Source organism: Gavialis gangeticus, unplaced genomic scaffold (assembly GCF_001723915.1).
Source record: "Gavialis gangeticus isolate Ggan-Ray unplaced genomic scaffold, GavGan_comp1, whole genome shotgun sequence".
NCBI lineage: Eukaryota > Metazoa > Chordata > Crocodylia > Gavialidae > Gavialis > Gavialis gangeticus.
In genome coordinates, this window is record NW_017729022.1 from 121,968,803 (window position 1) to 121,980,803 (window position 12,001).

The 12,001-nt window shown below is 44.2% G+C and overlaps 1 protein-coding gene across 1 annotated transcript in view; it reads right to left on the bottom strand.

The window, feature by feature from the left end:
- GZF1 (GDNF inducible zinc finger protein 1) overlaps positions 1 to 12,001 on the bottom strand; it is a 76,826-nt gene that overhangs the window by 23,410 nt on the left and 41,415 nt on the right. Inside the window, exons 6-9 of the mRNA XM_019515868.1 lie at positions 10,709 to 10,866; positions 9,150 to 9,391; positions 4,983 to 5,074; positions 3,535 to 3,761 (exon numbers count right to left, since the gene is read on the bottom strand). Coding sequence (XP_019371413.1) covers positions 3,535 to 3,761; positions 4,983 to 5,074; positions 9,150 to 9,391; positions 10,709 to 10,866 — 719 coding nt within the window. The remainder of the gene's footprint in view (positions 1 to 3,534; positions 3,762 to 4,982; positions 5,075 to 9,149; positions 9,392 to 10,708; positions 10,867 to 12,001) is intronic.

Here is a 12,001-nt window from a genome sequence, read left to right on the forward strand (position 1 = left end):
CCTGCATTACAAAATGGCAGCACAGGTGCTTTAACTAAAGCTTCTTGAACACATTTGGTTAAAGCACCTCCGCTGCCATTTTGAAATTCAGGACACCGAATACACAGGACCCTGCAGATGCTATGAATAGTTTTCAGAAAGAAATAGTTTCAAACAGAAAGGAAAAGAACAAGAGAAAAGGAGACACCACTGAAAGAGGCAACCTGGACTAGTGCTTAACTCCAGAGTTATTTTAGACATCAACTGCTTATCCCTATTATCTAATCCACCTGCTTTTAGCAACTGTTACTGCTTCTTATCCTGAATGTTTTTTTTCAGAGAGTTGCCCTGGGGCAAAGGATGTCTGTATCTGACTGTAGTTTCCCTGCAAATAAAATTACTTTTCCTGGAACAAATACAATGTCTATTGGTAACCTAAGGCACGGGTTGTCAACTGGGGGTACTTGGGAAGGCCATAGGAGGTGCAGGCAGGTGGGGATGAAGCGCTGCCAACCACCACTCTGCACTGCTGCCCCCCAGAAGCAGGGCTGGGGGCAAGGGCCACCCCCCTGGCCAGACACCTGGGGGGGGCGAAGGGGGGGGCCTTGGAGAAAGCTTGCACGTGATGGTTGTTGCCACTGTCGCCACCCACCACCCTGTGCTGCTGCCACTCTGCATCCAGCCACCCGCTCCCCCTAACCCCCCCCCCGGGGTCCAGCTGCCAAGGGTACACTTATTAAAAAAAGGTTAAAAGCTTCTAGTCTAAGGTGTCACTCAGCCCTATCTTTTGCACAGCTAACCACCTCTCTCTAGACAGCAGACGCTTCTGGGGAAAGACTGTATTTTGTCAAAACTGTGATTTTCCAGCAACAACACTTCTAACAGAATATTTTTAAAAGCTCCAATTCTTATGTTGCAAGTAGCATCCACTCCTTGTTCCTGTCAGTCAGGCTACTGGGCCAGATGGACGTGGTACGACTCAGTACAATACTTATGTAGATGAAAAGATAAAAAAAAAAAAAAAGAAAAAAAAAAAAAAAGAAAAAAAAAAAAAAAGAAAAAAAAAAAAAAAGAAAAAAAAAAAAAAAGAAAAAAAAAAAAAAAGAAAAAAAAAAAAAAAGAAAAAAAAAAAAAAACGAACAAGAATAGTCTGCTTAACTATTAGTAAGTATAATGCTGCCTTGAGGGCCATCTTGTACTGTGCAACATGCCAAAGTTTAGAGGGAGAGAGTTCCTGCCCTGAAGAACTTACAGCATGTGTAAACAAGATGGCCAAAAGATGGGAGTGGCAATGGGCAGAGACAGGCACAGGGATTTGCTTAAGCTCTCATACTACACTAGGAAGACAATCTCTAACTGATACCTCCTGCAGTGCCTTTACGCTAGGTATGTATTACCCCCAAAACAAAGCTTTCCCATCTTCTAGTTTTTGAACTTCTAGATCCATAACCTCCACATTACAAGAAGTTTAAAAAAAATCATCATTCCATTATAAAGAACATCCAAAGGACTCCATTAAGGTTTTGCAAACACATCTAAGACAAAAGTCAGTGAGAGCCTGACCGCTCTATTCTTCTCTTCCTTGTGCTAATGTCAAAGCATTTGAATATCTCAAAGCACATGTACCATTACAAACCAAGAGACCAAGGCAGCATTTCCCGCATGCCCAGAATTCCTGCTTTCATCAGGAACAGTTTATGAACAAGGATTAAAAAGCTGGGCTCCTTCTCTCCACGTTACCCCCTTCTCTAAGCACGAAGGATGGAATTTGGGTGGCTAAACATTATTTCCATTTCTGTGCATTTATTTCACACATTTCTTTCTGCTCATTTCAGACTTCATTGTTTTGGAGGCAAACTAAGCAAACAGCCATTAGAAAAAAGTGCTTTTTGTTACTACTGGCACGGTTTAGATGTTAACCTGCTCTGTAGAAATGCAAACCTTCAACCACATTTTATAGTGTGTAAATACTGTATTATTTAAGAAAATACATGGTTAATTATTTGCACAAACTGAAATAGTTTAAACAATTAATTACACTTGAACGCAAGACCTTCTGCATCAAACCTACCACATTTATCTGCAAGAGCTAGAGAATGCTGTAACTCTAATCAACATACTCCCTATTAGTTTCAGGATCCAGTCACAAGACAACCGCTTCACGCATCTCATAATGCATCAGTCTGTTACAGCAGAATTGCTAAACATTTGTGCTTGACCCTTCCTAGCAGAAGAACCGTAGCTCTAAAAACAACTCTTAAGGTGCAACGCACGCTCATTCTTGTAATGCTGCTCTTCCACTGTTTTGAAATATGTTCAAAGAAAAATAATAATGCGGCCTGTAAAATAGGGTATGTACGGCAACAAGAGGATTTTATCACCAACGGAAAACTTAAGGATGCTCAATCTGGGCTAGCAGCATCCTATGCTTCAAGGAGATCTAGTACCAACAGAAACCTTCATGTATATTTTTCTTCCATAGAGGAGGTTGAGGGTCCCAGCAGACTCTATGGGCATTTCTACATGTGCTGGTTGGGGAGGCTTTAATTAGACAGGCTCCGAGAGCCGCTCTAATTAAAGTGCCCGGAGTGTCCCCATGCTGAAAAATACAGGTAGGAGTGCTTTAACTAAAGCTTGTCAAATGAACTTTAAAGTGTCCCCGCCACCATTTTTCAGCTCAGGGATGCTGATACACGTGACATGGGAGGCTGCAAGAGCGTGGTAACTACCACACTCTAGCAGGCTCGACTGAGTATGCTCCAACGCGCTGTAATTACAATGTGTGGAGCAACCTCTCTGCATGTATACAGATGCCCTATAAACTGCTCGGCAGTCTTTGAGTGATGTGGAACAGCTTGTAGGATTGGGGTCAAAGCCAGTGACAGGTGACACCTCTATCTAGTACCCACATCACAGCATTACCTGGTCACATCCCAGGCTGAGGGGCACCACCCCAGAAGTGATGCTGACCGGCAGGAGGTGCAGAACCATTCAGAACAGGTCTAACCCCAAACCGCTCAGCACCACAGTGGCAAATACTGCAGGCACCCAAATGTGACACAACGTGGAACTGAAGACAACCTCCCAATAATCAGATTCTGCATGTGGAAAATGTATAGATTTGTTATTTTCCGAGTCTAATTTTGGTTGAGGGCTGTCTTAAATTCCTGGTTATTTTCTATGGCTAGAGTCTAATTTTGGGGGGTTATCTTAAATTCACCCCTCCCCACCCTGCTGCCATGCAGGAAGCAGCAGTGGGGGCCGGGTGGGGCACAGCACTCCCATAGCCTGACCCCTGTCTTGTGCCACTGGCCCCCCCTGGTGCCTGCATATCCCACAGTGGCCCAGAGGTGCCTGCATACTTTGCTGCCTGCCTTCCCCCACCCCTACCCTGTGCCTGCTCTGGCTGAGGGCACGGGACACACACCCCCTCCCCCAAACCTAAAACAAGGGGCTCCCACAAATGCTAAACTCATCATATACTCGAGTAAATACGGTACCCCGCGCTGCCACGGCACCCAGCCCCTCCCCCCTCAGGCGGTGCCCAGGTTCTACCGTAGTTCCTCCCCCCGCCGCACGCCACTCTCCGCGCTCACCAGGCAGCGCCGCATCCGCCCGCGAGTGCCGGGCCGTTGCGCACAGGCTCCGCGCGGCTGCCGGAAGCGCTGGGCACTCGCGAGCGCAACGCCCCCCGCCAGTTCCGTCGAGGGAGGACTCGCGGATCCCCACGTCGCCGCATCCGACGCACAACGGCGGCCACGCCGGCGCACGGATGTGACGCACTCAGCCTGGTAGCCGGGCGGAAGCGATTTCTGCCCGCTAGCAGGCAAAGGGTTTCCCCACCCCGTTGGTTCGTTGTTGCACAACGCTTCCCCAGCTGAGGGAAAGCAGCTGCGGAAGAGGGGCGGGCTTTGTTCCGCGCCCAATAGAAAAGGCGAGAAACTCAACCACGCCGCCAGCCGGTGAGTACCACAAAGCTGTATCTGGGGGGTGAAACATCACGAGAGTTGCCTACAGACCTGCTGCGCATGCGCGCTAGGCGGGAGGAGTTCGGTGGCTCTGCCCAGGGTTCTGTAACTTAGCGGCGCCGCAGTGCCGCAGCCTGAAGTGAGGGAGTGGCAGGGCTGCCCCTTGGAGGCTGAGTGCCTCAGAGAGGCCCAGTGTACCGTAATTATCGTATTTGTACTACAAAATAATAATTACAGTACACCTGGCAATATTTTGTACGATAATTTCAAACCTTGTGGGATGCACGATCAACAACAGTAAAAGCGTTCAAAATGTACGCATTTTCAAAATAAAATTTTTGAAATAAGAGTGTTCAAAATGTACATACCAATAATAGTAAAAGTGTTCAAAATGTATGTATTGTTTAAAATGTAAGGGCCCAAAAGCTTGCTAAGAAGAATTTTTCCAACTATTTGAGTTGGTCTAAGAAAAGATATCAGATTTACCCAAAGAACCTTGTCTGCAAAATGTGCAATTGTTTTTGAGGTAGCTCATTGATGCAGCACATAAAAAACCCAAGTCCCTCTCAGAGACCCATCACCAACATTTGAGTTTGCTGTCAGTACTCTTAAGACGGCTAGCCTCAAAATAAAGAAATGCTTCAATTTTTATGACCCAGTTCTCATTTGTTCACTTCCAGTGAGCAATATAAAGTAAGCAAGCAAAAGACTTATTTGCATATTTTTTTCAGTGTGGGATAGGTTTTCAGCAAATAGGATAATTTTGAGCTTCCAATATGATAATTTCATATTTAAGACCTGTCAATGCTGTAGAGGCACAGGCTGTGGCAAGCTGCAGGCCGCTGGGCTTGCAGGGAAGGATGGGGTGCCCCTCTCTGTTAGGGTAGCTTGTCACCTTTATGTTCTAATTGCATCTGCTTGAGTGGTGAATTCTAGTATTTCTTTTCTTTTATACTTAGCCTCATTTTACCATTGCTTAAGTTTTGTATAGCCTTAGTATTTGAATTTTTTATTTTGCTTGTGCCCGTAACTGACCTTGAGTTGTTCTTGCAGGCACCTTATACCCTCTTGCAGGCAGCTTATGGCCTTCAGTTTTGCTCACATAGAGTTTCTTTACTTTCCTATCACTGGTGAGAAGTTTTTCTAATGTAACATAGTAATAGTCTTGTTACCAGCTCAAATTAACTGAAATTGGCACTAACCGGCTGAATCAGAGGGATGAAATGATTGGGCATGTTAATGAAAGGTGATAAGAGAAAACCAATGGACAATGCACAGGTTGGGACACCAGAAAAAGACAGTTCAAATTAAGAGGTGTGCTTGTGATGGGTCTGTTGAACAAAAGAATATGCTGATAGGATAAAATAAGGTCAGCATTCTGACTCCAGGAAAACCAGTCTGGAAGCAGAATCATCAGAGGAGTGAAGTTAAAGAAAAGCGTAAAGGGGGGCAGGAAAGAAGTTAAGTGTGTGTCGGCATAAATCCAGCCTTCAACACCTGTCTGGACTGTCCCAGCCAATGATGCTTTCAGGAACTGATTGACTACCTTTTCTGTTGAACAAAGTAACTTCTGGGATTGGGTAAGATCATTGTACCAAATGTTTTTCTCTCTATGTAGAAACTGCTAAGATAACATTTGTTGTATCAATAAAGTCAGACTTGAGTTGAATTGATGTTTTCATATATTGTGTCCATTTAAGGGTTAATTGTGCTTTAATAATCCCTTAACACCAGTGGTCGCCAACCAGTGCACGGGTAGATCCGAGGCTGGGGCGGGGGCTGAGTGCCTGTGTGTATGCACATGCGTGCCCCAGCCCAGCAGGTCAGTCCATAGGGGAGGGAAGAGATGGGGTCTAGATTGAGGCCCCCATGGTGAGGGTCAGTGCCACAGAAGCAGAACCAGGGGTAAGTTGAATGAGGGCCCAGCTGGGTGGGACTTACCTGCTGGGGAGGCAGGTGCACCCCCAAAAAAGTTTTTGCTTACAAAAAAGTTTGTGCCTCTCTGAAGGTGTGCAGTGATTCTCAGCTGGGGCAACCAGCACCCTGGCCCTGCCCCCAGGGTTTTTGAAGGGTGATATGCATGGGATAAATCCAGACCTTCCATGTAAGGATCCCCATTATCAAAACACTGCTGGCCTCTCCAGTCTGGCTGAGCTCCTGCGGCAGAATGGCTCTGCTGTTTCCCAAGCCCAGAAAAGAGTAAAAGTGAAGAGCTGGCATTTATCAGGGGCTGCCTCAAGTAGTAAAGGTTTAGAACAGGGGGGAAAAAAACATTTGGGTAGCACAGGATCGGGCCGACTGCTGGCAAAAGTTAGACAAGAGTTTTATACCAACATGGAACGAGTCTCCATTGGGCCAGACCTTGACAGAGAAGTGTGGGTCTAGGTGGACAGACTGAGATTGGGATACGATTGTTTCAAAACATCACTTCACATGATGAACCTCGTGGGCAGCCCCCTGTGTGACTGCAGTGTCCAACAGACAGCACAGCACTTAAAACCTGTAATATTTACAAATGCCCAGACAAGGAAGAAGGAATCTGCACATTGAGCCATGATACCAGGCAATGGCTCATAGATTTGGAAGTTGATATCTGATGGCATACGGAAAAGAGAAAACAGGACAGCTCAAATGTTGGTGTTGTGGTCTGGATAAGTGGCACGGAGCTGATCTGTAGGCTAGATTTAACCCTGCTCACCAGGATTGGCCCTGCGTTTCCTCCTTTAGCTCTGTACCCTTGGATCAGGGCTGCATGCTGCCTTGCTTGGTCTCATACTGCCAGATTGAGGTTCCATGCTGCCCTGCTTGCCTCCACACTGCAGGATTAGGCCCTGCGCCATCTTCACCCAGCCCCCATGTATCCAGATCAGGCCCTGGGCCACCTCTGCATGCTGACTGAGCATGCTGTGCAGCCTCTGGGGCTCCCCACAGGTGTGGAAGTTTGGCAGCAGGGGAGTTGCATTCAGTGCCACCACTCCTCCACCACCAAATTTTGGTTCCCAGAATCATGGGGACCTTTGCAGTTTAGATGACATGGCTGACAGGGGACAGATCTGGCCTGCAAACCAAAGGTTGAGCAACCCTAGTTTAGAACCACTGAGTTTGTCTAAGGTACAACTCTGTCCTGCTTTCTATTGGTCAGGTACAGTCAGCACAACAGTTAAGTGGACCCTTGAAGAGTGGTCATGTTACACAGTTGGAGAGCCAGGTCAGTCTGAATCTGGTTGTCAGTCAAACTTCCCTCCCTCTTACACACACAAAGTTGTGGGAAAGAACATTATCAAGGCTGCAAAATAAAGTGTGAGAAGTTTGGTTATATAACTGTACAACATTCAATTTTCTTCTCTATTTGTGTGTATCATGACACTCCCGTTAATCACACAATTACATACTATTTTGTTCTGCTCGCATCTGATGCTCAGCATGGGCAATGCTATGCAATATTTAGATTGATTTTCAGTGTTCAGTGTGTGATCCCAGGACTTACATGCTGCAAACCACTCAAATTCTGCTCTGAATGCAGAATTACTGATCTTTACGTGGGCTCCTCTGATACTCATCCCTCACATTTCTCAATGCTTCACAAACATTAGCCAATAATGTAATGGCCTTTTATAGATGAGAAAACTTGGAGGCAGCAATCTACTCATCAAAACCATAAACAAATTTGATTAAAATTCCTATGGCTTAATTTTTTCCAGAGACCTTAGCATTTTATTTGTTGGAAGTCATGCTGACTTCAGTTGAAGCAGCAAGTTATTGGCACTTCTACAAATCAGAATTCAGTGTCTTAAGTTTCCTATCAGGAAGAACAGAGTTCATGACCACCTGTAAAAACACAGGTAAAAAACCTGCCTCATTTTAAATGGGAACTCCGTGGAAGAGACAGGAAAATAATACAGCATGACAAGCAACTGCCTGAATAACAATCCTTTTTTTCTTTCTGTGATCATCTCTTTCATACACTACAAGTCTTCCAACTTCTACATCAAATAAGACAGCACATTAGAAACAATTTAACAAAAATACACTCTGATTCATTCCCTAATTGACTACTTACATTACCCATGATTTCAGCATCTAAAGAAAAATAGCCTGACTTTTATCAAGCGGTGCTGAGCACTTCCTACCCCCACTAACTGCAGTTGAAATCCTGGGCTCTCAGTGTCCTGATTTATTGGGTACAATTTTATTTAGAAAGCATTCTTTAGGAAACACTAGCTATTTCAACCAAGGCAACCATTCTGTTATTGTTGGGCAAGTGGACCTTTCATATTGTGTAAATTATGACATCTGATCAGGGAAATACAGCTCTAAAAGTTCTAAATTTGGTGTATAAAAATCTTACAAATCATAACAAGTATATGCAGGGGATTTTTTTGAATAATAAAAAGATGTAATCTTAAGGCAAGATTTCAAGATGTGCTTAGCACCTACAGCTATAAAAGTCACTGAGAATTTTGAATCAAGTTTTCAGAAGACTAAATGACCTACAATCCAGGTAAAAGATCATTTCCCTTTAATTCAGAGTTGTGAAATCAATATTTGAATTAGCAAACTGAGCCAATAATTCACAAGTTCTTATTATTTATTATCCATACAGACCTGTGTGCTTGCCCCTCACTTTTTAAAAACAAGCATTTTAGAATTTTACTTTAAGTACACAAGGAAATTATGCCTAGAAGACAAATGCAAAAATCACAGTCTCAAGACAGAATGAAATGAATAAAGCTGTGAAACAGCATACATACCACAGGCTTTTTTCAGTCATTAAACAGCTGTGTCCCAGTTGATTTATAATATTTCACAGCAAATATTTTAACGATTCTGCATTTATCAAGAAAGCTAAAATTCTACGATAAAATACATACAAATCAAATAGCTTCAGCATAGATGATCATTTTATATGAGGTGTTCTAATCATAGTATCTTTATTATAAAAGCATACAACAGTTTATAGAACATATATTTTCATAAATGAGCATTTTACTGGGTGATATATTTAAGATTTTAAAAAATAAAACTGTATACAGTTCTAAAACCTAAGGGGTATAAAGACTACTGTTAAGAATATGAATCCTTCTCTGACTACAATGTATTATATGACCTGTAAAAAGAAGAGACCATATCTTCCATAGTTTAAAAAATGGAGCAACTAAATTGTATGAAGACATTTTACAGTTTTCTGGTTACAGTAATTACAAGTATAAATTGGAATGATCAGCTTCTTGAGTGTTGTTAACGCTAGATGGCATGTGTTCAGCTTTCTTCATGCTATTGATTTCTGGTTTGTAAAGTGTACCTTGGTCAACTGACCAGACTTCTGGTGCTGACTCTTCCCCCCTGCGGACCTCTGATAAGGTTTCTATTTTGGACCAATTATGGTCTTTTTTGCTAGTAAGATCTATTAAGAAACTCCTCCAGTGGGCATTCCGGTCATGAACCTAAGAAGAAAAAACAAACACTGTGGCTGAAAGGAAAAGTTTCTGAACAGTCATGTAAAACACCTGAGGATTTACTTGATGAAACAAAAACAAATTCAAATTTGATTATAGGTTATTTTGATACTCCAATGCTGCAAAGGCAACTACTGATCAAGCATTAGCGGGGCTTCAAAACAATGAATCTGTTTTACCTAGATTCTAGTGGTCTAGGCCCCTTGCCAGGATATGATGTTAGCAGAATGCAGGTGAATGCTAGACCTAAACATGGACAACTGAGAAAAACCTGATTCTCTTGCAAAGAGAATACTGCAAAACCCCAAATGTTATCCTAGAGCTCTTGTTCAGTAGTCTAATTTATCACTTTGAGCTTCATATACTATCAAACACTCTGAGAATACGCTGGGACCTCCAAGATGCTGGGAAGGACCATGCTATTTCCTGTATCTGCAGTGTAAGGGCTCACACACTTTCCAGGGCAACCGTGATTAAACAGATTACATATACTGGCATTGTCCTTTATAGCACACTAACAAGGAAACACAAGAGCTCTCGCAAGTGCTTTCTTTCCTTTAAGTTCAATGTTTGCTTTTAAAGTAACCAGCATAATTTAAAAACCACTGGTTTGACTGTCAGTACTGGGAACTGGTTTGTTGTGTGGCATTTGTTGCTTGGCACTTCTCTTCCTTAAACTATCACCTCAGAAATACATGTTAAAAACCTGATGGTTGGAGAAAACAATTATGCTGGCAAAGCCGACCCTAGGGGTGTGCGGGGCCCAGGGCATATCAGCCTGTGTGGGGCCTGTGCAGAGCAGGCAGTGGCGAGCAGCCAGAGTGCAAAGCCAGCGGCATGTGGTAGCTGTGCAGAGTGGTGGTGCCCTCGGGGCCTGTACAATACTGTCCACAGGACCCCTCAAAGTGCAGGGCCCCGGGTGGTTGCCCCGATTTGCACCCCACCAGGGACAGCTCTGTATGCTGCTTTAAATTATCCAGGCTGACTGTGTGTCTCACTGACACAATATAATTGTTTTGTCCATTTGCTCTATACTTGTGTAGGTGAAGCGAAATTGCTGTCACTGTGAATCTGTTTGATTTAGCTTCCTTCTGCATATAGGAGTAGATAGACAAAACAGTTATATCAGATTAGCTAGTCCATAATAATAGGTCCACCTACCTTTTAAAATAGTCTATTTTTACATATCCAAGCTAAAAAATTGTTTCAGTAGTAGAACTGTATTCCCCCAAGCCCTCTTTAACTTCTAATTAAACCTCAGAACCACATTTCTCTTGATGCAAAGGTAGCAAAGCAGCAACATACCGATACATGTCTCCTCAAGGTGGACATGTCTGTAAAGGTTCGCTCACAAGCTCTACATTTGTATGGTTTTTCTCCAGTGTGAATCCGCTGGTGGCGCCTGAGAGCTCCTTGCTGAGTAAATGTTTTTCCACACTGTTCACAGAAATAGGGACGAGTCTCTGAAAACAAATGAAAAATCACAAACTTTGAAGACCAGTTCTTTCAGCTGTGATCCCTATGGACACAAAAGCACATGCTTAACTTTATTCATGTACTGGTAAGTGGTGCCAGGGGATGACTGCAGAACTCAGATATTTCACAGGTTTCAGTTCCTAACCCCCTGCAAAGATGAAGGTTTGGAAGTATCCAGCGGTATAAAGAGTTGTGTGTGTGACATATGAGACTGCTGAGGTGCTACAGCTGGTTGCTCTGGCTTTTATTTTAAAGGGTACCACTTCAGCTGGGCAGCATCAAAGATGAGTTCCAGCCAAGTGGAGAGGTGATACCTTTTGAACTAAAAGCCACAAAAATGGCTGAGCAGCTTGTCCTTAATGTAGTAACCTACTGTGAATTAAGCAGGATGCAAATCACTTGGATATGAATCTTAGTTCTACTATGTTCATGTGAACAAAGCCAGACAGAAGCATGTACCTGCAGGCAGGTGCCTAGGACAGTAGTTCCCTCAATTTAGTGGTGAACTTTTCTAGGCTCAGTGGTTATGAAGAAAAGTTTGAAAATATGACCCAAGTATAACTGATGCAGTGCTCTCTGTCTGAGTCTGCAGAGGGAGTAGGAACTTTTATATTCAAGGAAGTAGCTACCTGCCTGAACATGCCTGATCAGCACGAACTAGTCATCTTTAATTTATCCTCCCCACCACTGCCAGGGAGCAGGTGGTGTGTGGAGGTCAAGCGGCTTGCTCCATGCTTGCATCTGCCTCCTGGCCACCTTTTCCTCCTTGCAGGCTCCCCTTTCGCCTTCTACCTCTGCTCCCACTCCTCAGCCTGTTGCTTGCACCTTACCTTTGTTCTGCACTGGCAGGCTCCATCCCTATTCTAGCCTGGGGCACTGATCACAGCCCCTGTCTGGCCCTGTAGCAGCCACGTAGCAGCCATGTGGACTGCATGCTGCTGCTACAGGGCTGGGCTGGACCCTGCTACACGGCTGGGCTGCTCAGTGCCCCAAGCTAGAGTGGGGACAGAGCCTGCCAATGTGGAGCATGGATAAAGTGGGGGGAGGGGTGGGAGGGTAAGTCACGAACACCAGCTGCAGAGGGGAGATGGCAAGGTGCAGAGGCAGCAAGGGGAGTTGCAG